Source organism: Arvicanthis niloticus, chromosome 13 (genome assembly GCF_011762505.2).
Source record: "Arvicanthis niloticus isolate mArvNil1 chromosome 13, mArvNil1.pat.X, whole genome shotgun sequence".
NCBI lineage: Eukaryota > Metazoa > Chordata > Mammalia > Rodentia > Muridae > Arvicanthis > Arvicanthis niloticus.
This window is the reverse complement of record NC_047670.1, coordinates 35280933-35308496: the sequence shown is the minus strand read 5'-3', so window position 1 is coordinate 35308496 and position 27564 is coordinate 35280933. Positions and strand designations below refer to the sequence as shown.

General features: G+C 43.4%; 1 protein-coding gene across 2 annotated transcripts in view; it reads right to left on the bottom strand.

Annotated features, from left to right (window-relative positions):
* Fer1l6 (fer-1 like family member 6) overlaps window positions 1-27564 on the bottom strand; it is a 149592-nt gene that overhangs the window by 22159 nt on the left and 99869 nt on the right. For both annotated transcript variants that reach the window (XM_076911385.1, XM_076911386.1), the window contains 11 exons: window positions 19955-20065; window positions 19529-19690; window positions 17961-18141; window positions 16005-16231; window positions 14201-14326; window positions 12427-12463; window positions 10953-11077; window positions 9221-9352; window positions 8225-8350; window positions 5194-5321; window positions 1313-1483 (listed from right to left, as the gene is read on the bottom strand). In XM_076911385.1, coding sequence (XP_076767500.1) covers window positions 1313-1483; window positions 5194-5321; window positions 8225-8350; window positions 9221-9352; window positions 10953-11077; window positions 12427-12463; window positions 14201-14326; window positions 16005-16231; window positions 17961-18141; window positions 19529-19690; window positions 19955-20065 — 1526 coding nt within the window. The remainder of the gene's footprint in view (window positions 1-1312; window positions 1484-5193; window positions 5322-8224; window positions 8351-9220; window positions 9353-10952; window positions 11078-12426; window positions 12464-14200; window positions 14327-16004; window positions 16232-17960; window positions 18142-19528; window positions 19691-19954; window positions 20066-27564) is intronic.

Below are 27564 nucleotides of genomic sequence, written 5' to 3'. Positions count from 1 at the left end.
CTTACTCTCTGTTCCCACTGCAGCACCATGAGCAAGCTCCAGTCTGCTGCTAGGGGTCTGGGCAAGTTTAGCCAGTGTTTGGTCATTCCTGTGCTACTTATGAGGAAAGCTTGACTTAGCATCTCAACGTCTCTCTTCCCTTCCCCTACCTTTCACCCACACAATCATGTCTTAGGCAGATGGTTCTGACATGTTTTTCTAATAAGTGACTTTCCTGCATCTCCCCAACCCTTTCATCCCCTAAGAAATAGCTATTCTGGAGGAAGCCCATCAGTGGACACAGAGCCAGGCCCTGGTTCCCTCCCACAACCTGCTTCCTTGTCTCCCACAATAGGAATTGTACCATCACATGCCCGACACTTCAGGAAGGCAATTGGCTCTACCACTTTATAGCACATTCATGTGATCAAATACTATGTAGACCCAGTACATTAAAGACTGCAAGCAATATTCAATGACAACTATAAAATACTTCAGCTGCAGAGTAAGAACAATAAATAAATTGCAAAGCATGTAATCCAAGTTCAGAAGAAAATAGTATAGAGAAAAAAAAACACCAAAAGGAAAACTAAAAGCAAAAATGTACATAAATATTTAATTTTTATCAATAACATGCAAAATAGTGAATTGTGAAAATTGTTTACTTTATAGTGATAAATTAGGTAAATTATTTTCCATTTAGGAAAAATAGTTTTTGAATTACACAATGGAGTTCCAATGAATGTCTACAATTCCCTGGTTGTAATTTTTAAGATTTTGTTAAAAAAATATAATCAGATACAGCATACTTAAAAAGAAAATCAAGCTGATAGCCTGCACTTTAAAATAAAGTTGATTTGCAAATCTTTGTGAAGAATGAGACTTAAATCCACTCTTCCTTCACTTATAAAGCTAGTTAGTTCTAGAGGAACTGATAAGATATTGCAGGCAAAGCTCTTAAAACAGCCGGTCCTAGGCACCTACAGCTGGGTGTTTACACAATTCTGAGACACCCACGATGTTTGCAATGTTTGCATTGTGTTAACCATTCCTCAGCTACCACCATCCCCCTGGGAATCCTGACCACCAGACACAGGTAAATGCACACACACACCACAGCCTGACTTTTAACCCCTGAAGAACTGGCCCTGAGTTTCAAATCAAAGCTGCTTCCCCAGCCTCATTGGCTCTCAGGAGCATGGAATAGTCAGTCTCCCCAGACCAGCTCTGCTGATACCGTTGGCCAGCCTAGAGATAAACGCATGCGCAGTACAGATCCCCACAAGGCTGTGATCCTGAGACACTAGCAGTGTCTCCACAGGAGAAAACTTACATCTCATACTGGCTCTGCAAGCCGCAGATGGCTCTGTGTTTGCTGTAGAAACGGTTCTCCAGGTCAATCTTGGTTTCCCCAATGAGGTCATCTGACCCAATCATGTCATGGTCATAAATCAGGACGGAAAGCAGGGACTCCTTTGGGAAAGTGGCCTGGATCTCAAATGACCTGCATCCAAGCAGAGGGCTGGGATTTAGCAAGGTCTGGCAGCACGGAACTTCACCAGCTTCCTTTTGGTTAGCGCTTCGTGGTCCACTTTGTAGATGTACTGACTGGATCGACAATTCAGTTAGCGCTGACAGGTATCTGTATAGTTTATTATCCAAGTATAATCATTGACTTCTATTTATCAGCTTTCAATAGACAATGATTCACCCTTTCATGTCATGTCTTAGAGTTGTTGGTCTCATTTCCAGTCTGATTTCCGACCTGAATTTCATTTGTTAACATTACGGATCTTACGTCATCTCTTCCACCCTCCATGTATGAAAATGAGAACAAACAGGACTTTATTTTTATAACATGGTGGGGCAGTTGATCACATAAAACACACATCTCTCTTCCAGGTTTTCAGCTCAAACACAGTGAAAATACTACCATTCATTTCTGTTACTGCTTTGTCAAGGAACACCACTGGAGTTTTCAAAGAGAACACCTCACTGATGGAACCAAAGTATTGCAGGGCTGAAATGCTGTCTCCACAAGGCAGAGGCCCTTGAGAACAGAATCATTCTTATTTCCACACCGCTGGAGCTTGCACTTTGCTGTCAGAGAATATATATATAATTTCTTTGAACTACAAAGCATATCAGAAATCTATATCCAATACCTCTATTTTATGGATAAGGGAACCAAAATCCTGAGAATGTAAGTGAAGGATCATGAATCAAGCCTTTCTGGAGCACTTGATGGTATTCTAAGACTAGTATGGCCATAATTAACCCTCCCCAGTGAGAAAAAAGGTCAGTTTATAGCACCAGTGATTATAGTTAATAGAGCAGGCTCTAAAAGGTCCCATGTGGAGCTGCACAGGGGAAAAATCCATGTGCCCTTCATCTGTTAAGCATGGTGATGCCTTTCTTAGCTTCATTATTTGGAGTCTAGGTTTTAATGGGGTTCTGGGGGTTCATTGGAAGGAAGCACCCAACATGCATCACTGGACTTTGCTATCACCATGTTAGCCACCCAGGACAGACTTGATAATGGCTTCATTGTCTCTGGTAACAATGACAGAGGACATGATGGCTCTGGCCCTTCTCATCAAACTGTCCTCAAATTAATGCTGTCTGAATTTTAACTGGAGCTGTCAAAGAGTTTGCAAAAGCCTGGTACCAAGATTGGATTCTTGGTTGCTCTGGAAACTCCTAGACTTACATCAGGTCATATGTCAGTAACAATACCATTAGAATGCTACTGTCATCCATTGCTTGAGGAAAGATCATTAAATGAGCAAAACTTAAAATAGTAGAGGTGTTTGGAGGCTCAGAGGTTCAAAGCCAAGATGCCTCCTTTGTTCATCCATTCATTTCCTAACTTATTCTTCTGACATGTGTCGCACAGCAACTTTGTGACAGGTAGAATCATTTCCAGTGGGTAAGGATACAAGAAATTGGCAGAAGATGGCAGGAGCCAAGATCAAGTCATGGGCAGAGTGTTGTGAGCTGGGGAAAGGAGCATAATGAAAAGTCTCATCACCCCAGGGAATAGATTGCAGATAGCTCTCCTGGCTCTAGACCTGTGGAGCTCAGACTTGCCCTTCTCCTGTCTTCATAGAACTTGCCACAGTGTCATAATCCCTGATTCATTTTTTTTCTCAGTAGTCATAAGATCCCTAAAAAGCACTGGCTAGTGGAGCACCTGACATAAGACAGATTCTCAGTAACCAAAGTGGGCAAATGCCATGATGAGGGCCCAGCCAGGACCCACATCTGCAGAGGTGAGCAAGCCAGAGTCAGTGAGCTGTTTTAGTCACCTAAGATCAGCCTTTCAGGATTCCATTGTTTGAGAGCTGTAAAGAACTGCCAAAGACTATGGCCATACTCAACGCTATAACGGTGCACAGTGGTAGAGCCCCATCAGATCTCATCATCAAATGGAGAAAGTATTGTCTGTGCACCTATTCATTTACTCACTCATTCTGTCCGCAATAAAATACTTATTCAGCACTTATTAAGTGCCAGGCTCTGTCCGCGGTGCTGAGGAAGTGGTGTTGGCTACATGAGTTCATGTACAGACAGATGTTACCTTCTAGCAGAGGGAAGAGGATAGCCAGTGAACACACAAACAAGCGAACCCATGCCAGAGTTGATGAAGGAGGACAAGAGACAGCACACGGAGCCAGAGTATTAGTGGAAGTGGCTGTTACATCTAAAAGCTTTGCAAAGCTGTAGGCGATTCCATCCCACTAGCCTCCCACTTTTCAGGGCCATAGAATAAGGCTGAGAAAACAAGTCTACTTCACAGCTGGGAAACTGTAACAACAAAATGGAAGCAGTGGCTCCTTAAGTGGCAGAGAGCAGTAAATGTCACCTCTGGATCAGAGAAACAGGTACGCTTCTCTGGAACTGCCACTTTAACTGGTCTCATTAATCTAGGCTAGTTTATGACCTCATTTCCTCAGCAGCAATAAAAATCTAAGAAACTGATGTTCATCAAAGGCCATAGGATCCAAAGCCAATACAAATGGATAAATGAATTTATGTGAATCTGGTGTCGATCTCTCTCCAAGCTCTTAGTTTCTCAAGAAGAAGAAAATTACCAGTACTTAAGATGTTGCTAAGGTAACCAAGGAGGAGGAAAGGTAGCACATGGGTGTTGGACACTGTGCTATAGATATTTCACACGTTTTTTCAATGGAGTCTAGAGTCAGGTGTCACTACTGCTTTATAGATGATGAAGCTCCAAGCAGAGAGGCGAAGTCAACTGCGTAAAGATACAGAGTCTGTACATGACAACAAAACCCAGGCTCCTTCAGTCCCAACATAGCCAGAGCACAAACTCAAGCAGGAGTCATGTCTGGTATGCCATGAGAAGGTCAACGTGGTGTGGCTAGAACGATGGTTCTGGCTAAGAGCACTGGAGTTTGGTTCCCAGCACCCAGATAGTAGTTCATGACCACACATAACTCCAGTTCCAAGAGATTCGATGTCATGCACACTGTACACATGTGGTACACATGTACAGGCAGGCAAAACATATACACACATGAATAAAATGAATAAATCTTTTTTTAGAGATGCTGCTATCTGCCAGAAAATTCATGAGCCTAATTCTACTGCATACACACACACACGCACACGCACACGCACAAAGACACACACACACACACACACACACACACACACACACACACACACACACACACAGTGTATTTTAACATTTTGCAGGAAAACAAAACACCACTGGAGGCTCACAGTTCAACATTTGGACCTCAGAACCACTCCAATTAGGTGACAAAATGATAGTGTGGTAAAAACTTTCTCTAGTAGACGACCAAAAATCAAACATCTGGCCCAGTGCCCGCTACTTCTGAGTTGTGCAAATTCAAATATACTTCTTAACTTTTTTGGATCTTAGATGTCTTGATTGGAAGAAGAAAGCTTTCATACAGTAGTAGAAGGTGGTATCCCTGACCCTTCAAGGTACTTTTAAGTTTAAAACTTATGTGTTACAAAACTACATGTCTGAAGATCACAATGTCAAATCCTAGATGGGAAAACCATCTACATTTTTGCATGGATAAATATTTGGTTGAGTGTTATCAAGGATATAATTCAGTGTTTAATCTTCAGCTACTGTTTTATCTAAGACACCCCTCCACACACGCAGCAGCAGACAATGCAGAAAGGACAATACAACCCAACCGGGATGGCACTGACCTTCCAAACACTGGATTCAGTTGTTTGGGGATGTACTTGTCCCGGTCTTTGATTTCTGTTTTGCCAAGCCTGAGCACAATGTAGGGGTCTGATTTGCCATCTGGATCAGCTGGGCTAAGATTAAATGCCTGGGGAAGAAAAAGAAAATGGTGCTGATGCAGCAGGCTCAATCCTGGCTGCACATGGGGACACTTGGGTTCTATCTTGAGAGGTTCTGGTGTTCTAGCTCCTGAGCTTTGGGATGTTTAAAGGCTCCCTAGATTTTACAGTGCCACTAAAGTTGAGAACCACTGTTTTAGCATCCTAATTTTGCTCTTAAGAAGAACAATTATTGATATCCACCTTTCTCTTCTGTCATCTACCCAGAGGCAACCACTTCTTGGCACATGGCAGCAAGGAACATGCTGGAGGAGATACAGCTCACGTTCTAATTTTTAGTTGAAGCATCTTGGCCAAGTCTTGTTGTTACTGGATCTGTCCGTATAACCATGGAGTGGACCTAAAGACGCAGTCCAGCACCAGTGTGTTTCTGAAGCCATTTCCCCATGAATCTTGCCTTTAACCTTAGCTCCCTGAGTGATGATGTGTTTCTGATCATGAAGCTTGATTCCAGACTGGCTGGACCGTAGACTGTCCAAAGTGAACCTGGTATACTGAAAGACCATGGTAGGAGGCCAATAAAGACATGGCATCAAACAGACCGAGAAACTTGGTAGTGAAGAAAGCTGAGAAGCAGCCCAATTCTTAATACTGTCTCCCTCAGACCAAACAGAATAAGTAGATCCATAAGAATAAGAATGTTCTCTAGAAATTGCTTAATAGACAACTTGTAGACAGACTACATGCCAAAGCACAGTCCAAATAAGTGGATCCTTGTTTTTCCTTGTCAAATCACCCACATCTAAATCTCTATACCTCAGTAAACTCTAATACAACCTGTGTACTTTGCTGCTCTTTTGTTTACTTTTTTATATTTCCTAGTTCTTATACCATTTGGATCTAGCACATGAAAATGTTCTGCTCATTACTTTCTTTGAAGGCTATTGTAATGAACAGTGTCTTCTTAATATTTCTTGTGTGAACAAGTGATGTTACAGCCACTCAAGAAAGCGTCATATGGCCACTAAAAGAAATAAAGCAATGTGCTGATCTGGAAAACTGTCTATACTACCTTCTTAAGGAAGAGGAACACAGTAAAGAACTGACTTCTTTCTGTATACATTTTTTTTTACAATCTTTTAGTGCTTATTACATTATTTTTAAAATCAGTGTATTATATAACTAATTGTGTGTTAATAAATGATAGACAAGCACACACAGTCACCACTACTAACAAGGTCTATGCCAAACACCAGCTCTCCATCCTGCAGCGACTTCCTTGCCAATGAAACACGAGACTGTCACCCTCTCACTCTGTTCATTCAAGGACGCTGTGCCCTCAAACTGCAGCCCAAAGCAGCCCTCTCCCATGCTGCCTAGCCCTGCTCCAGGCAGGAACCTTGCCCACGGTTGCCCTGACCTTTGTGTACAGAGCTCTAGACAGCAACACTGCAGTAGGGGTTGTGGTTCAGAGCCCTGTAATTCAGTGAGAGAAAACCATGGAGGGTGGGACGCAGAGATGGTGCTGAGGACTTAACAGTTCAATACATCTGTTTGTTTCTAGAATTCTCTGAGCTCTTAGTGTGCATTTGAGCTTTGAGAACCTCCAGAGTTGGAGAAAAATCAATTATTAGACATAATATTTCTCGATTTACATGAACATGCACTCTGGTTTTTTTTTTTTTTTTTGAAGAATGCATATTAATTATCTCTCAGGACACCAGGATCTTCCTGAATAACGGTTTTGAAAAGGCTATTGTGGAGCACCCTGGAGGTGAGCATTTATCATAGGCTACCCAGCATTCTCTGAACTGCCACCCTTCCCAGCTTTTTTTGAGGACAAAGACTCCATCACAACACCCCTGCCACATGGCGTTGTGACGGCACTGAGGAGAGAAAGGACACCCAAGAAGTGTACGATGAAAGGACAATTTGTTTTCTCTTCTCATTAATTTTTTAATTCTCGGGACAGGGTCTTACTGTATGCTTGGCTGGCCTGGAATTCCTCCTGAGTGTGGGGACAAAAGGCCTATGTCACCACACCTGGCAATTAGTTCTTCTTTTGTGCTTTGTTAATGCTCCTTACAAGGGACATAAGCAGCTCGCAGCAAGGTAGCATAAGACAAAGATAGTCACAAAACCCAAATCCAAGCGATGAGTTAAAGACAAATTCATGACCCATAAGGATTTGGACAATTGACTGTCATGTTTGGTTTTCTACTTTCACAATGAGTCAAAAAAATGTAATTAAAGTTTTGTGGGTTTTTTCTTGTTGACTTATTATCAAAAAGAGAAGCCTAGAGAAGATAATGTTTGAGTTGTTTTTCTTTTCTTTTCTTTTCGTTTTGTTTTTGTTTTGTTTTTTTAATGGACTCGACATGAAACTTCTGACTACAGCAGTGCAGCAGTAAAGCCATTGGGGGAATTTCACTGAGAAGCTGCCCTGTTGGGTCCTGGGTGCCTTTCTTGACTCCTCCAACTGTCTTCCCTGTGAGCATTCCACTTCTTCCTTTGCTTCCCTTTCCCACTAGCAGGTAACCTAACTGAGCCAGTAAGGCTTAGCGGACTGATCTGGGTGCCTCCTAAATACATGTGTTGAAATTTAATGGTATTGGACCTATGGCTGGCTATAGGCAAGTGACTAAAACTAATAATGTCACAAGAGTGGAGCTGTAGAGTTCAGAAGTTGCTCTTTCTCCCTCCACATTTACCAACCCCCCCCGCCCCCCGCCAGAGGAACAGCCATGTGAGGGCAGACAAACAAGCCAACAGGATAGGTTCCACCAGATACCAACACTGCCAGAACCTCAACCATGGACTTACAGCCCCTACACTGTGATAAAGACATTTCAGTTATTTAAATCCACTTATGGTATTTTGTTTCAGTACCATGGATAGGCTAATACACCTACGTAGACCAAAGATGGCTTACCGCAACAATATACACACGGATCAGTACTTGAATGGGGTGATTGGGTGGAATTCCTTGCTGGATTCTCAGCTGGCCACTGTCCTCTGAGGTAGAATCCTCTGGGCTTTTGTAGATGCAGAAGGAGCCCTGGTACCATAGAACACAAGCCAGAAAACAGAATTGTCATCTGACCTATAAGAAACCATAGTGAGCCCAGTGGTAGAAAAATGAACACAGCCCATGTGTCTGAAGGACATGGACTAGTGTTACCCTTTGTCAGGGTTGCGTCTTTGGGTAATATATATAAGCTGCTTGCCTGAGCACTTATTCACGGCACACTAGTGGATGGGGCCATCACATGAGGAGTATGGCAATGGGATCTGACTGTTGTTTACACATGGGATGCTGTGCCCAGGCTTCCCTGCTTTCCCAGTCTGCCCTGAGTACAGTTTCCTCTTTCCAGGTACAGTAACTGAAGCATTGGGAGGTGAAGTATGTTGTTTGAGGTCATTCAACTGGCTACTGTAATAAACAAGATTTCAATCCAGGTTGGCAAACTTGGTTACTTAGTATATTTCAGCACACTGAACAGCACCTTCAATACCCAGCATGCAGTAGTGAACACAGATATCAGTGACTGCTTTGTTTTACTGAAACCCCAAGTCTGCCCCCCCAAAAAAGGGTTTGGGTTGATTTATCTTAGTTTGTCACTGGCAAGTCTGCATGGATTACATATTTAATGTGTTATGAATGGGACAGCAAGGCAGAGGACAGTGGTCCTTGTGGGAAGTGACAATGTCTTCATATATTACACAGAGTGAGTTTAACCCATTGGCCACAAATCAAAAGTATGTTCAAAGACTGTGGCTGGGCCTTGTAGATTTTCAGAGAAGGTTCAGGGTAGGCATTGAGGGTCGTCTCCACCACACACACAACCCACATCACAATCGTGTTATTAGAATTGAGTCATGGCTGACATTTATGGACACAGAGAATGGAATTCACGTGGGAACTTGCCTTGAACTTTCCTATGACACGGTCTCCATCCAGACCGTGGTCATCTTCTGTAGACTTGCCTCTGAAGAGTTCAAAGGTCTTCACCCAGTCTTCAAAATTGTTGAATTCACTCTCAAGATCACCATCATATATCTTTAGAGAAAAGAAAGATTATATGAAGGTGAGGGAGAGTTAATTACTCCCATCACCTTTGAATTCATTCTCACTCAAAGTTTGAAAACAGACACAAATATAGACAAATTCTTCACCAGAATATAATAGGAATAACATGGGGTTCGATTCCCAGTAGGATCCCTGTTCTCAACAGAAAACTCACAAGGACAGCCTTTATTGTCTACATTTTTATCAGCAATCTGTTCTTCTGAGGTTTGCCAGAATCATCCATTTCTCTCTGTTTCCTGTTAGCATGAAGTGAATAACTCTTCTCTACCACATGCTCCTGACACCATGATGCTTTATCCAAGCACATGGGCTGGGCAATCATGGTCTGAACCCCCTGAAACCATGAGCCAAAAGAAGCCCTTCACACAAGATGTTCTCTTAGGAATCAGATCAGAGGTATGCACAAAAAACCAGTATGGAGAGTTAGTGTTAGTTTAATGAGAAAGACCCAGGATGCTCAAATCTGGCATTCAAATATGCCTCAGGGAAACGGTAAGAGGCTGCCATTGATTTATCCTTAATAAGATAGGGGGACTGTTGGGCTAAACACTCCTAAAGCTAACTATTATAATTTTATAAAGTCTTCTGCATAAAAATTGAATTCCAAGAAGTATAGCCATCTGAAAACATTTTAAAGAGTTATTTATTTTGACATGTGTGAATGTTCTGTGCACTGTATGTATGTATGTATGTATGTGCACTATATGTATACCTAATTCATGTGGAGGCCAGAAGAAGGTGTCAGAACCCTAGAATTGAAATGACAGATGGTTGTGAGCTGCCAAGTAGGTTTTGGAAATCCAACCCAGATCCCATACATGAGCAGCAAGTGCTCTTCACCACCAAACTAGCTTTCCAGACCACAAAACATTTTCAAATATATAAGCATAAACACAACAACCATTTTTATGCTTAATTGATGTTATTAGCCATTAAATATAGACAGTAGTACTTTGGGGAAATTGAATTCACTAATATTCATTAATTCATAACACATTTAAAATGACAGTGTTTACTTTTATTATAATGCATGCAGATATAAGTTTTCCAAGTGGGAAATGATATATAGACTTTAGAAATGCAAAGTAGAATTAAATTTGAGATTTAGAAATATAATTAAAATACTTATTCAAATATCCTCTCAAAATTATTCACCTTGATCATCTACATATGTAATCACATCCATACATATGCCTCAAGCTAATACCCTCTCACTGTGAAGATTGGTCTGCTGGAGCTGACTTCAGTTAAAGCTCCTGCTATTTTGAGTGTGTACACACCACGTGATGATATCAAGCTCCTAGAGGAGTTGAACACTCTAAATTGCCTCCCAGGTTGAAGCTAAGCAATGGATGTTATACCCTTTCTGAATGTATGGGGTTTTGGAGAAGGAAAATGGATAAGCTTTATTGTCTTGGCACTTGTTAAACTTTATTTTCCCTATGAGTGACTATAATGAAGACAGAATGAATAAGTTCAAAGAAAGGACTTGTGACAGTTGATCCCAGCACTAAGAGAAGCCTGCTGCTGGGTGCTACACCCCATCCCTGGATGCCTTGCACCCACAGACCTTCAAGACAGCCAGGTTTGGGATGGCATCATTTCCATCATCTTTTGGTTTCTTCTTGAGCACTTTGTCTCTCTTCTTTTTGGGGCCATCACCCATATCCAGCACTACCTCGTCTGGCTTTGCCTCTGCGGATATTCAACAGAAATTGTTCTGGAGTTGTTAGCTGCAGGGTTACTACATACAGTCCTGGAGTTTGTATCATATGTAAACACAACGTTTATGGCTGCCCCAGGGCCAGGCAAAGTGTTAGCTGGGCCAGGCCTGTACATGAATACATTAAGCCTGGCACTGAGAGGTACCTTATTTGTTCTTCAACCCAGCTAGCAGAAGACCCAGAATTTGAATGATTCTAAGCTTTTTGTAAATGTCCCCAGGGTTTCAAGAGTCATCTAGTTCCAATATGAGGCTCAAATATGTAAAGGGTCTCATACAAGGTCACGCTAATAACATTATTGAGTACATTTTTTTAGTAGCAATCCGTGAAGGAAAATTACTAGAGACAAGATTTTGAGCTCCACTAACTTCTAGCTGCACGACCTTAAATGGGTAACTAGACGTCATTGTATCTCTGTCTTATCATGGGTATGATGAAGATGCTATGGGGCTGGCTGGTCATAGGAGGAATGTGAAAGGAAACATGTAAATCAGGTTCTCATGAGTGTATGCATGTATGTGTTCATGTGTGTGTGTGTTGTGATGTGTAGCTACATGGTTTGTGTGTGTGTGCGTTGTGTGCAGCTGCATTGCTTGTGTGTGATGTGTGTGTGTGATGTGTGTGTACGTGTGTGTATGTGTGTGTGGTGTGTGTGTGTATGTGTGTGTGGTGTGATGTGCAGCTGCATTGTCTCTGTGTGTGTTATGTGCACTGCATTGCCTCTCTCTCTGTGTGTGTGTGTGTGTGTGTGTGTGTGTGTGATGTGATGCAGCCACATTGCCTCTGTGTGTGTGTTGGTATGGTGTGTGTGTGCATGTGCGTGTCCATGTGGCTGCTTGGTTTGACTGCTGTAGTTAGGCCATGACTTGAACTGAGCTTTCAGACACTTTCTACACTTATTTTGTTGAGCTTCTGCCAAATCAGATCTAATCAATCCTTGTAAAGTGAGTTTTGGATCCTGGGTCCAGATCTATACAGTCAGCACCGTTAACATTTCTCTTGTTGGTTTGGCCTTCCAGCTTGACTCTATTTTTTTACCCCTGCTGCTTCCTCTTGAAAGCTCTGGACAGGACATGAGCCAGTCAATTCCAGAAACTAATTTGAATTACAGACCAGTTCAGCTCTAATACCTATAAGACTCTCTTTTCTGGTATCATGGGATGTCAGGTAGGTTCTATCCTCCAGCCCTCTGCAAGACTTTTGGAATGTGTTACCATCTTCTTTATGTGGATGATGGAGCTGAGATGTAATATAACTCCCATAGCTTCTTACAATGATGGCCCTATTCTACATCCAAGAACCCCCCAAATAGCCACTTACCTGCGGCCCTTTTCTCCTTATGGTTGTTCTCCTTTTCCTTAAAAAGAGAGGAAATAAGATTACGGACACTGCTATGTCTGCTTTACTAAGTCAGAGTGCTAACCGCTCTAGTTTGGTTACCCCAGCTCTCTGCAACCTCAGGAATGCCATTTTGAGAATAATAAAATAGTCTCCAAGGAGTCTCTAGAATGAAGTCTCACTGTGAAGACATGGCTCCTAGCTGCAGTGGGGATGCCCTAACCCTAGAGAATAGGCACCTGTACGGCCAACAAAAGTGTCACCAATATGAAGATTATTGATTGTTCTCTGTGGACAGGTTCTTCATAGCCATAGGGAAGACAATTTTTTTTATACTTCTCTGCAGCACCCCACAGCCTTCCCATGAGCTTTATCTGCCGACATGTTGGGCCCTTGGGTGGGTACCACGGGTTGGGCAGGGTGGTAGAGAAACAGCAAAAGGTTAACTATTCATAGGAAGTGTAAACATCCATCCCAACAAAGGAAGAGCAGTAGAAGAGAGACTAGTGTTTGTTTAGTTAGCTCAGTGTATACCGGTGCTTTTGAGAAGTCCTGGATGAAAACATAGTCTTTCTAATCTACAGAGTCCTCACAGTCTCAGCTATTATAGCATGTGCCTAATTCTTCCTTTCTTTTTAACTTGGGGTTGATAAATTGCAATCAAATTGATCATTGAACAGTTACCAAAATTTACAGGCCCACTCCCCATGGCTCTCTGGTGCTATGACCTCATCCTTGTATTAGCCCATGTACATAGGCCCCGTGGTTGCTCTCTTAACCCACCAATTGTTATTATTTGCTACGCCAAGCTCTTTTTATGCAAATCATTTCCCCTACACATGTAGAACTCTGCTGAAGCCCCGAGGCCCTGTGGTATCTCCTGTTCCTGCTGCCCACGGTTGAACTCCACGTCTTCTCCTTGCTGACCTCCCTCGGGCTCCCAGGGGTCAAATCCTGTATATACTGATTATACTGAATAGCCTTCCAGGGTTTCCAAGAGAGCTTATGTTCTACACCAGTTCCAGCTAGAGAGTCGGGAGCTTGTAATCAGGATCCTTGGTCTTCTAGGCTTTTCTTTACTGCATTAACAGAACCATGTTGTTTAATCATTAATCTTTAAAAAATAAACAGTTCTTTGATAATTTCATACAGTGAGTTTCGATTCACCCCTCACCCAACTCTGTCCACACCTACTCCTTCTTTTCTTCCCACCCAGCTCTGTGTCTTTTTCCCATCAAGGTCAATGGGGTGATGCTCATATGTTCTTGGATGCTCAGCTGTAAAGGGAACAGTTAGTTATATGGCTCTCCTCTATCTAAAGCTAAGGGATCGCTGTGGAAGAGAGGGTAGGAAGAATGTAAAAGCCAGAGGTGGTAGATGAGGAACACAAGGGAAATACATCATCTGGACACAACAGGACAGCTGGACATATGGACTCACAGAAGCTGTGACGGGATGCATAAGACCCAAGCAAGCCCAAGCTAGACCACATCCCAGCATGGAGAGAGGAGTTGGGCCTGAAGTTCTGCTTCTAACTCAGGAGCAATCATTAAGCTGTTAAGAGGGGAAGGATCAGGTTTCTCTACAACTTCAGTCCCTGGAAAGTAGACCACGTAACTATGAACTGCCAGACAGGATTGAGTTTAAGCCCCAGGCTTTTCATGTTGGACTTTAAATGGAGGTGTGTGGCCTTGAGAAAGGGAGATGCCCTGTTCTCTTTGAGTTCTTTGACTATCACAAGCAGGGTAGACTCTACCTTCTGTGCTTTCTTTACAGAGGCGTAATACTTAGACCACCAGTCGATGACATTTTCAGCAGATTCATCTGCTATAGTCCTCTTTCTTCTTTTGGTGGATCTCCGGGAAGGCTTCCTGGGATCTTGCTAAGGAACGAGAGATAGGTTACTAGTTGGGCCTCGTGGTCATGCAGAAGCCATCTGGTTAACCAAAGAAGAATCTAGGTAGGTGCCCAGTGAGAGGTGGACAGAGGTTGGTTTTGTAATAGCAGTTCTCCATGTTGCTTCAATAAACGAGCATTTAATTATGTTTTCAACCATTCATTGATTGACTCAACAGTTATAAAGATGTGGTACACTGTGCTTGACTTTAGGGATGAAGTGAGGCTTCACCACAAAACCAGAAACCTCCGAGTTCAGTGGAGGAGAGAGACATGCAACAAATGGGTACCAGAACCTGTGCTACAATGCCATATAATGGGGCATTGGCTGTCTTGGGTTAATAATCCCTGAGCAATTAATATAAAATATGTGATTCTCAGTTTTCTCAACTAAGGTTGATGATGCTAGACTTCCTCACTGTGGGAAGCTCTAGTGACATGAAGTAGGAACTCCCCAGTTGGCTTTATTTCTGATCTAAGAAGTCCAAGTTACATCTAAAACATAAGCGGTGGGTGGTAGGAGTGGTTTAATTATATGTAATAACTATAAATACATATTTCAGAAAGGAGGCATTTGGAGAAGACAGTTGTCATATTGGCAGTTGTTTATGGAAGACCCACCATGCACCCATCATCCCTCCTCTGCCCAGAATCTCTAGTGGACCTACTGTGTGCCAAATACTCTATCAAGGACAGGACAAGGACAGGACATACAAAGACACAATGTCAACAAATCATATCCAACCTGGATTAACAGGTTTATAAAACTAGCAAACTCTGAGACTGAGGATGTACGTAAGGGTCTGGTGCCAAGCTGGGGCAATGAGAACCTGTTGAGGGGATGCAGAGGAAGGATGTGACGGGTACAGCCTGAGAAAATGTTCATCATCACATCACACTCACTTTTGCATTTCAATTTTTACTGTCTTCTGGGCAAGACACTTCTTAGGATTTTTTTCAGAGACAGGCTCACTCTATGTAGCCCAGGATGGCTTTGAACTTGTGGTCCTCTTGCCTCAGCCTTCTGGGTGTTGGGATTACAAGTCTGTCCCATTACAGTCCACAAGGGAAAATTTAAAACGATCTTGTGGTTCGCAACTAAATTTGTGACTTGAGAAGGCTGACACCATTTTTGTTCTGTGGCCTTTGGTCCTCTCCGTCCTCAGAGACTCCCACATTCTAACCAGGACCAACCCTGCTCAGTTTTGAGGTCATCAGGGGTGTCACGTGCTATGACAGCAGACACCTTCCAGAGGCCCCCTTAACTGAGGATGAAGAATCTTTCTCCTCTTTAGAATTCAAACGACACATCTTGATCATGTCTGACCTTGTACAAAGGAGGCTCTAAATGTTTGAGCAGTAGTCCTGGATGAAGAAACTCTTGCCTTTCCAAACTAATGAATTTGAGAGAGTTTCTGTTCCATTAAATATTACTGTCACATCTGACTAACACTTTAATTTCATACACAGTGACTTTCCAATCCTCCAACAGTACTTTGAGGTGGGCATCAATATCTTCATTGTAAATGAGGAACCTGATACCCAGAAATATGAAATTGCGGACTCAAGGTCACAAAGCTAGTAGCTGCAGGATTATTGTCTACATTTTCCAATGCAGACTCCACTGAGCCTGGTAAATAAGACTCAGGATTGCCCTGACTGACCTTGACATGTCCATCTTTTGGTGGTCCCTGTGCTGCAGGTTTCTGTTCAGGTTCCAGCATCGGAGAGGAGTCAGGAATGTCAACCACGGTGGCTGTCTGGGCCTGAGCAGAGTCAGGTACCATGGTGGGAGGCGGTTCAACATCCACATAGACATGATCTGTTGGGAGATCCTGGGAGGAGTGGAGGAGTTCTGAAGACTCAGTTGCTGCTAGTGAATCTGAAATGGCTGAATGAAAACTCATTTGGTCAGACAGGGAACACCGCCATCATAACTGGATTCAAATATGGCAAGTTCTTGACACTTCTGAACCTCATTTCCCTTATTTCTAGGATGACAGTAAAACTACCCATTTTCCTAGGGGGGACAAAATTAGACTATGATGTATGTCATCTGATGTACAATAGGCAATCAATGAGTGGTGTGATTTATCCCTTAGAGAAATTCTGGACATTGGGATCATGAAAGTCAAGGTTTAGGGTATAGGTCCTCTACATTTGTTGTCTCTGTCAATGTATAAATATGCAGAGATTTTGAGGTTTCAGAGGTCAATAAACCCCCAAGTGGAGGAAGAACACTGGACACATGATCACACATGCTTAGTGGAGAGCAGAGTTTTATCATTGGACTTTGCGAGATTCTAACTGGGTCACTGATGTCATTAAGGGTCATAACACTTGTCAAGAGTTGTCAAATGTCCTCTGCATTTCATGTCATACAAGTCAGCAATGATGGCCATTTCTTAGTCTGGAGTCTCCATGGCTGCCAAGGCCTCATTCCCCTGGATATGCCTTTCAACAGCCAAGTTAATCCAACAAACTCTTATAGGGATCTACTCAGTGCTAAACACAGAAACCCAAGCTAAAGTAGACACCCATAGATTAGCAAGACTCCAATAGCCAAACAAGCAAAACTCAACCCTCCAAAATTGAATAGTAGGAGGTGAAGAGGAGGGGGCTAGAGAGCATGCTGCAAAAGGAGATGTAGGGGGCTCAGATGCAGTAATGGAGACCTTAGAGTAAATCAGTACAGTCTTTCAGAGCAACCTCTGTCTGTATTCAAAACAATTGTCTGTATACATTCCGTGAGACCGGTGCTTTCACTCCTGGGTAACTAGGCTGGAGAAATTCCCTCAGAGCATCTTCCCTTGGGAAACATACACAGGCACTTTTATCACAAAGCTTTTGGTGAAAGTAGAGATTTCTAAGCAAACCAGGAGTCCAGTCCAACTGGGGAAAAAAAGGAAATACAGTAGATGCAATGGATAGTCATAATAAACTAAGGAACACATGTCAATATGGATGAATACTAGAATGTAGCACTGAATGAAGAGAACCAAAAACATTGCAACACTCTATCATGTGTGCAGACCAAATGTGCTTAAATTCACAAGAGGGGCTGGAAAGATGGCAATGAGTGCATACTGCTTTTGCAGAAGACCTAAGTGAGGTCCCCAACACCCACATCAAGTGACTCACAATCACCTGTAACTTCAGCTCTGGGGTGTCTGCTGTCTTTTTCTGACCTCCCTGGAGGGTGTGTGTGTGTGTGTGTGTGTGTGTGTGTGTGTGTGTGTGTATGAGTGTGTATGAGTGTGTGTGCATGCAGCATGATGCTGCAGCGTTGAGATGAGAAGTGGGATTAACTATGAACCCTTGAGAACCAAAAATGGAACAAATTAAAATTACACCTAGCATTAAGCCAAGAAAAATGGCTGAGACTGGAGGCTGAGGAGAAGAGTTTAAGGAATATTCAAAGATGTTTCAACAGAGGACTTAACTCTGATATGAATCTTAAGTAATTTGGCAACTATGGCAGAGAGAGCAGAGATGTAAATTCATCAGAGAGGCCCAGCCAGCCTCTTGGACAGTCTTTGAGGCAGATGCCACCATCCACACTCACAGGCACTATGACTCCACAGTCATTTTTGCTCTTCAATTAAGGATGTACTTCCTACCTGGCCTGGCCCCAGCTCCGTCCGTCTGTGAAGTCAAGGCAAGGGGCTCTCTGGATTTACACAGAAACTGCTTCAAACAGTTGATGGTGTAGGTGCCCACGAGGGTGCTCCTCCCAAAAGCCCTCCAGTCCACCACACAGATGCTCAGGGGCGGGTGCAGGAGCTCATTCTCAGGCAACTCCTGCAGGGGAGGTGGAAGAAAAATGGCTCTACCTAAGGTGGCTCTGCTCTGGCCCTGCAGACCACAGGCAGGTACGGCTGGGTGTCTGCCTCCCTTTTCCTGGCCTTGACATTCTAGTCTTCAGAGTCGCTCTGCAGCTTGCCCACACACTGGGGATAGTCTCCCTAAGCCAGAAAAATAAGCACTGAAACTGTGGGGACTATTTTCTAATACTAATTCACTCCAGGTACAAACTTCAAAATTATTTAAATTGCAAAATCTCCCCCACTCCTGTATTTCTGTAGCTGTTTCCAATCCTCTTATTGTGTCATTACTGACCACAAGAACCCTCATTCCAAATGGCAGCTTAACACAGTCCCCATATGTGAAACAGATGAAGCTCAAGCCACGAGACGTGGAGCTAATGGGACAGTGCTATACACATTTGTCTCCCTCAGTGCCCCACGAGGATCCAGGAAGTCCTCCGTGGAAGGTTGCAGATACTGCATGGGCTTTAGTGTCCTGTCTGATCATTTAGAACACATATCTGTGGAGTTAACTGGGTTGTCAGAGAAAACCTCATCTCCATAGTTAGTTCCAAACCACACTAAAACTGTGTGAGTTGCAATATTGTTGAAATCTTGAAATAAATAAGAGCAGAGCTGTTGAGAGATCTAACTTTTACGCATGAGAGCAACTGACGTTAGAAACACAAAGAACCTTATTTAAATGTGGCCACCAAAGTATGTCTCTACAGAGAATCGTGTAGCCGGCAGTCCTCAGAAGCAACTAGGGGGCTTGTGAAGCGGGGATGGCTGAGCCCCATTCTAAACATTTCTATATTTGGTAGACAGGCTAGACCTGATGTTTGATATCTTCTTCTTTTGGTGTGTGTGGGGATGGGTACTGGGCATTGAGTCCAGTTAGGTAAGCACTCTGTCACTGGGCTACACTCCTAGCCCTATCTTTAGTTTTTATTTTTAAGATAAGGCCTCACTAAGTGGCCCAGGTTAGTCTGGAACTCTCACTGTGGCCTGGTGAGGCCTTGAACTTGTGATCCTCCTGCCTCAGTTTTCTGAGTAGCTAGGATAACAGGCCCTACCCATGATGCCTAGCTGAGAATGTGCTGCAGGCGAGGCTGGTGTGGATCAATCCCTCAAAGAACCCTGTCTAGGATAAAGTTTTCTAGCTTTCTTTGATTTATTATAAGATCTAGACCTAGACATTTGAACAACCGATAACTACTTTTTTTCTCATTTTGAAATCCTAGCTTTCCATAATTAGGCTACCCATAAAGACAGTATACACTTGAAATCTTGAGGCATCCCCTCTCCAGGCCAAGTGGGTGAAGGAAAGGAGCCCAGCTGTGGAAAGGGAGATGGGCAGCTGAGGGAGGGGAAACCCATACCACTTCAAAGGCCTCTGCCTGCACGCTGAAGTTGGGGTTGTTCTTGTAACTCTGGATCACGCAAGACTTCACGCCTCGGCCTCCACACTCAATGAGGACCTGTGGCCGGTCCACAGAGAGGAGCTGTACCTTCTTCATTTCTCGGACGCCCCAGAAAAGGACCTGAGGAGAGGGTGGACAGAGCCAGAGAGGAGCCTGGTGTATGACCAATGGAAAAGCCAAATGTGACTCCTGGGAGTGACTGTATGGTCTTCCAGTTGCAACTGTCCAGCTGGTGTTAGGCCCTGCCCTGTCCAGTTCAGCTGGTGGGGTCTTTCTGGGGCCAACTGCTCATCCTGCCACACCCATTCAATAATGTAGGTGGGACCACCCCTTCCCCATGAGTCCTATGGGGCAAGCCTCCCTCCACCACTTTCTGAACCATACCTCAACTCGGTATTTACTCAGCACTGGCCGGATGTTGGGGGGAACAGGATAGATCTGTGTGATGTCCGGTGGGCCAGTAGGAGGGAGGCCCTGCAGCCCAGAAGAAGGGACCTGTCACACAAAACAGCCCTTAGTGAGCAGACTTGAGAGAAGTGAGAAAGAGTAGCCAGGCTCTGCAGCACTTCCTCGGCAAGACATCTTTATTTCATCAGCCTCGAGTACAGGAAGGACCTTGCAGCATATCACCTTCTGTAATTCATTAATGATTGACAAGCAGGTAGTGAGCACTTGGGGTGGGCCACGAGGATGCTAAGACATAGCTTTCGGTGAACGTACAGCAGATAGTGGGGAGTGAACCCTCCCACAAGTGTATAGATGTTCACAGTCTCATAAAAATAACATAAAAAATATGTATCAGTGGATGGAAAGGGGCCGTGATCACATCCTAAGCTTTTGATGGCTTTGCCACCCACTGCCCTGAGAGAGTCCAGAGCTCCTGAACGACCATAGTGCACAGCTACGGAACAAGGTTGTATTTGATGAAATAGAGACTTACTGTGGATTGGTGAAGCAGAAAATAAAATCCTTGAGCGTGGAACTTAGGAGGAAAGTGGGTCGCTTTTCTGCCCTTGGGCACAGTGAAACTACAGGGCAACCACTATGCTTTGCAGAAACACCCCAGAAGCTAGAGAAGTCTAATAAGGGCAGGGACTTTCCCACATGTAGGCCATGATGCCTTCTCTTTGAGACCTACCTTGCTGCCCCCATCTGTCAAGAGCCTTTCTAGATTGGGTTCTGGTTATTGTGGCCGTTTCCTGTTCTCTGTCCTTTGTGCTGTATATTCTGTATAGGCACAAGTATAGGAATCGGGGGAACAAGTGCAGAAACCAGGCTTTTGTGAGGGACCCTTCAACCACTCCATCTCTACCATAGTGTGGGATCCCTTAAGAGCTGGGGATAAATACTTAAGGTCATAAATGTTTGCCTTTTGGGGTGCATTGCCCAGGCTGACTTCTCAGAACTCTCAGGATAAGGAAACACATGTTGCCTTTTTACAAGAATTTTAAAAATATGCCTTTTAAGATGATTTCAGTTCAGTTTAGTGTATGTTTGTCTGCATCTGTGTGTGTGTATGTATGTGTGTGTGAGTGTGTGTGTGTGTGTGTGTGTGTGTGTGTGTTTAACTAGTGATGCATAGTTGTAAGTCACCATGTGAGTGCTGGGAACCAAAGCTGGGTCATCTACAAGAGAAGTGAATACTTTTAACTGCTGAACCATCTCTGCAGCCCCATACATGTCGCCTTTTAAAAAGCATGTCTATGGGCTGGAGAGATGGCTCAGTGGTTAAGAGCACTGACTGCTCTTCCATAGGTCTTGAGTTCAATTCCCAGAAACCACATGGTGGCTCACAACCATCTGTAATGGGATCTGATGCACTCTGCTGAGTGTCTGAAGACAGCTACAGTGTACTCACATACATAAAATAAATAAATAAATCTTTAAAAAGCATGTCTATTAATGATTCTTAGAACATGGGAAGAGTAAGAGTTGGGATGGGCTGGACAAAATATGTTTAACACTTTCAGTTGAATTTGCGGGATAATTTCTAATGTCCAGTAGCAGCAGGCCAAAATGATTAGCAGAAATTGAGGGTTCTGAAGTGATAAATATCTGAAGTACTAGGGACTGCAAGTGCCTTGATCTGCCCATTCCACAACAGTTAAAAAGCTTTATAATAGAGTGAGCACAGATTATAAATATGCACAGTTGTTACATAGCAGATTAAAATAGAGTCAAAAGAATGCCCACAGTCAGCTCTTTCCCAGTCACTGTCTCAGCTGGTTGTTTCCTATTTGTGACACATGGTACTGGGTTATGTAAGGACACTTTCATACAAATGCACAGTATTCTCTCGATTCCCCTACCCCCTCTTATTAGTCCTGTTAGTTCACCTAAAGAGAGTTTCACTTCTACTTCTCTGGCTTATATACACACAAGTCTCTAAGAGATACAAATAAGAGAAAATGTGCCGTTCTGTCCGTGTGACCTTTAGCTCTTCCATGGCTTTATGACTGAAGCTGGAGGAGCAGTTAACCTTCCAGGTGCAGTGATGTTAGCAGGCAGTGCCAGCCAGCTGGTATCCATCCTCGTTGTACCAGCTTCCTGTTCCAGCTTGTTCTGCAGCTTAGTTATCTCTGACCTATTTGGTATTTGTAGCATCTGCATGTCTTTTTCTAGGCTTTCAAGTAATTGGCTTAACAACATCTGCCATGGCCAACAGAATATGTCTGTAATAATGAAATGGGGGGTGTTCAGCTTTGCCAGTTTTGATGATCAATCAGTCATTTTCTAGCATATGGAGCTAATGTGTCAGTCAGCTAGTAAACATTTATCAAGAAGCCACTGTATGTGCAGTACTGCTTAAGGGTTTGGAGAATGAGATGAAAGTAAAGAAGGACTTCCTCTTGACCAAGCTCCGAGCCTCACAGAGGTGAGTCATAGACCCCCAAAACAGTATTTAACAGAGCATCAGCTCCTGAAGGACACAAGTGTTTCCCAGCTTGGTATCTGAGGCTCAGAGAAGAAAAACACAGAATCACTCACAAAAGCCTGGTTTCTGTACTTGGTTGCCTGATTCCCATTTCTTCACAATGAAATGGGTCAGTGTGGCCTGTATAAATAATATGTAGTTGCTCGGTATGTGGGATCCTGGGAAAGGAGGGACTATTATGAAGGTGATGTAATTCAACTTGGGACAAGTGGAGTGATTTGTTGTGAACAACAATTTGCTCAGTATCCCAGGGAAGATGAAATATGAGAAACTCACAATGGTCTAGCTACACAACTAGAACAAAGATGAGGCAGATGGGTACCTAGTGTACCCAGTGCAAACATTAAAGAGCTGTTTAGTCCCAGGGCTATGCATGACCTTAATCTGAGCCCTGCACATCTGGATAGCTACAGATGTTCAGGAGCCTTTCTTCTCTCTCTGTCTTCCTCCTCTCATCATCCAGCCTTCTCTTACTCAGTGCAGGGATGAAGGACCAGGCTTGGGCTCTCTCACTTTCTAGCAGGATGAACTTGGGAAAATTACTATGGATCTCTGCATCTCAGTCCTGTCACTGGTGAAATGGAGACAGTGATGTCCAAGTCGCAGAGTTGTGTGAAGAGTTGTTGAGGGGCATGTCCAGTACACAGGGGCATGTGCTTTCTGCCACAGAGAATTGCTGAGGAGGGGAGGCAAGCTGCATGGGCCTGGCAAAGAGCAAGACCCATCTAAGTTGTCTCTAGTTGGATGGAGTTGACTCTGGATTGCTGCTCTGTATGGTGGATGAAGTCCTGAGAGATCGTATATTGTTGGCATGACCACCACCATATTAAGGGCTCCAAGCCTCAGAACCATGAGAATGGCAAGACTTCCCTCTGGTCTGAGAATAGATATTGACAGTGTATAGACAGAGAACCAACCACAGCTTCCTCCTCCCAAGTGTCTACAGCCTGAGACTGCTCCCCTACAGAGAACCCTACTGAGATTAGTTAACCCACAACCTCATTCAGCAGAATATAACACACACTGGCTTTCCAGGATGCTGTTGTGTCTCCATCAGAGTGCATGGTCCACCTGATCAGTTCCAATGCTGTGCAAGGCAGGGCACTAGTGGTTTCAAATAATTCATAAGTAAAAAAAAAAGTTAAGTTCTCTAGAGGGAAATTATATCAGTTTGGGCTCCATTTCACTACACTGTCCATTGTGCAATAAAACATGGTATAAAAGAAGGGGACAATGTAGTCACATACCAAGAGAAACAACAAACCAAAGAAATAGATCCCAAGGGACTGGGTAATGTCATCCTCACCACACATAAACTCTACAACAACAGTGCTTAATGTGTTCAATAAAAGATATGATGAAGGAATGCAGTAAAGAATTGAAACCTAAAGTAAAAGGGAAGGAATGGAAATTCTATGACCATACACAGAGCCACCAGGGAAAAAAAAACCACTTGGTGAAAGTTTACTTTTCAAAGGAGTAATAATAAGAATAATATACAACTTCTCACCAGAGAAGGGAAGTTCAAAGACAGAGTAGTATTTTCAAAATACTGAAAGAAATTGTCACCAACCCTGGCAAATAAAAAATCTCAGAGGAAATATATATATCCTAGTTCAAATAGCAAATGTGTGTGTGTGTGTGTGTGTGTGTGTGTGTGTGAATGCCAGATAGACACAGACCTTAGTCACCAAGGTGACATTGAAGCAGATAATGCTTCCCCGGAAGGAAATGTGAGGGCAAGAATGTACATGTACTGACATGTTAGCCAGCAGCGGAGGCAAGTGCCATCTCTATGATTAGCTGATGACTCAAGAAGACTCTCCTGGGCCTGAGCAGAGTCTTCTAGAAGGTCTTAACACTATGCCAGAATCTTCCTTCTTGTTCTGCTGACCTATCCCTAGCTTATGTCAGGTGAATGTCACAATCCGGATTAGTAGATCATTAATTGATAACTTTAAATCAGGGAGAACACACAGAGATGCTGTGTAAATGTGGTCCATTCACTTAAGTTAGACCACCAATGAGATGGTTTAACGAGCAACAAACGTGAAGGAGGAGAATATTACTTTGCTCAAGTCAGTGAGGTTCAAGTGAAAGGCAAGAGCAATATAGCTTTTCCTTGATCTGTATCAAAGGGACAAAGATTAAAAATAAATAAAGAGTGGGCGAAGCTCACATGATGGTAAGTGAAAGCTTTGTTCCTGGGGCGGGGCATGGGAGCTAAGAAGGCAGATACGCCACATAGGTTAATAAACGCTGTGCATTAAACAACTCCAATGGGCTCTCCTTGTGAACTAGATAGAAGTGGTTCCTTCTTGGGCTGTGTGGTGAACCTGCTCTGTAGTAAGATAAGAGAGCATTTTTGGAATTTGGAAAGTGTGGTATGGTAGACAGATAATGGTAGCAAGATCTGTGTTTTGTCTGCTTAGGAACATTCGTTGGGAACACACCCACACACAGTAGACACTGCATAAATACACGTTTGAATGTAAGAATCAATGAATAAAGCAATCCTTGCCTTCCACAAACTGACACAGCGACAGAGGAGGATAAGACTGTTTCAGTTGCCTACAAACAATGGCAGTAACTGAATAGAGAAAGAGGCAAAGAACAGGGTGGAAAAGGGAAGAACATTTAGACTGAGGTGGAGTGGGCAAGCTGGAACAGAAAACTATTGCTCTGAATAATTTTGGTAATTCTTATCAGTGGGTAAATGGCTCTATAGGAACTGAGATGGGCAAAGTGGGGAGACACTTCAGAATGAGTTAATAGAATGCCCAAGAGCAGAAGAGTACATCTGTGAGGCCCAGGAACCCGGAGAGGCTGGGGATAAGAAGGTCATCGTATCTGTAGGGTAACTTGAATATTAATAAGTGACCCTGAGAAAGTAGTTTGCGGACAACTTTGAAGACAGCTTAAAAGCCAGACTGAGAATTTGATATTCATGTGCAGTGCAGATTTTTCTCTTCATGGAATATTAGCCATTATAATAAAGCAAATAAAATAAAAACAAAATGGTATTGTAGTTACACTTGAAAATACTAGGTTTTGAAAATGTTCTTCAGAGAGCCTTTTTAACCATAGTAGCAGGTATTTCAAATCCCAAAGAGAATCACTTCTCAAACACTGTTCTCTGCATTTGGAGGAACTGGCTTTTTTTTTTTTTTTTTTAAAGCAAAATCTGGTAAATAGTCTTGTAGGTAAGGAGTGGGAAGCAGCTATAAGAGAGGCATGATCGACTAACGTTCTGGAAGAAATGTGGCGAATAATGAGGAGAATGATTCACAGAAGACTAGAAGATTCCAGGAACAGAAGACAAAAAAACAGGCATGGAAGCAGCTACGGGCTGGTCCAGGCCATGAATATAGACACCATAACAGAATTCTGATGGCTTTGGGTCCTCAGCCAGAGGGGCTGATCTAACAGCCAGGGATGGACTAAGATCAGGAAGAGAGAGCGCAGCTGTGGATGGCTGATGGCAGCAGTGGATCTGGTGGGTGCATAGAAAAGCCACGCCATCAACTCCTGAGTCAGGGAAGTGTCTTAGCATGGGAAGCAGGGAAGTAAAAGCAAGCCATGCACAGACACAAAGAGGTAACAGCTGTGACAAATAAAGGCTGGTCTAGTCTCAGTGTGCTCAGCACGTCTGACCTCCACCTGCTAAGACAGTCACTCTGATGTTCAAATCACTTTTGAACAAGTAATCAAATGAAAAGGCATCATTAAAGCCTGACTGATTGCATCTCCTGAGCTTTCTACCTCTGACAACGCTCCTCCATAGGTCACCCATTGGGAAGCAGCAGGTACCTCAACAGTGGGCCTGGTTCTGAGAGAGGAGGTGGGTAGGACCGTGAGTCCCAGATGGCAGAGCCCTCAGATCATCTTTAGGGGTCACCTTGCTCAGCCCCTCATTGAAAGACTTACTGAGAGACTTGTAGACTTGGGCTAAGAGCGCTTACAAAGACGGCTGTGAGTTTGGAAGAGTAGCTACCTAGATCCAGCTCAACCAACCTGGAACCTGAGCCTTCTCATGCACAGTGTGCCAGACCTCAAGACACCCACCATCTCTCTCGATGGGTCATGCTCTAGTCACCTTAAAAAGAAAGTGAACACAGTTATGTTCGTTAAAAGGAAACTTCATATGACTTGGTAAAATAAGGAAAGTAAAACAAACTAGTTAACACAGAGCTGGGTGAGATGTGTAGTCAGAAAAGTGTCTGCTATGCAAGCCCTGAAGACCTGTGTTTGATTTCTAGCATCCACCCAAGAAATTTGGGCATGTCTGTAATCCCAGAGCTGGGGAATGGAGACCAAGGGGTATCCCTGGAGTTTGCTGCACAGCTGGTTTAGCTGAATCAGCTACAGGTCCAGTGAGAGACTCTGTCTCAAAAAAAGTAGAGAATGATTGAGGAGAGCATCTGACACCCACCTCAAGGGCCCCACATGCACACATACATGTGCACACTCCCACATATAAATATGGATGCACACAAATACATACACATACATGCACCAACATATACACACAAAAACTCTAGTGGGAACAAGTGTTATTGGAATATGTAATATGAAGCAATTACATTTCCCCACTCATTAGATTTGGAGGAACTAATGTTCCAAGAAGACACAGAAAATAACTTTTCTGCAGCCATTGAGTCTGAAGCTTCTCTCTCTCTCTCTCTCTCTCTCTCTCTCTCTCTCTCTCTCTCAGGAATGGAAGTTGTAAGTTGATGTGATGTTACAGGGGAACAGAAAACAAAGCCTTCCTCTAGAAGTGAGGATGGCAATAAAAGCTACTTATGTCTGGATTCAGTGTTGTTTGGTATCTGCCTGGGTTTGAACCAGAACAGCTTGCTGACAGCTCTCATTTGAGGGAAGACTGGACCAGCTGGTCTGGAAGGTTGCCTTCCATTCTGACACCCACACATTTGGGCAGCACACACCTATCTGGCGACAGATGGTTTTGTTGAAGACTTGATTTATCATATCCTAGAATCCTAGCATCCTAGAACCTAGTGCTTGTAAGACAGCTCTTTCTAATTCTACTCTCCTACCC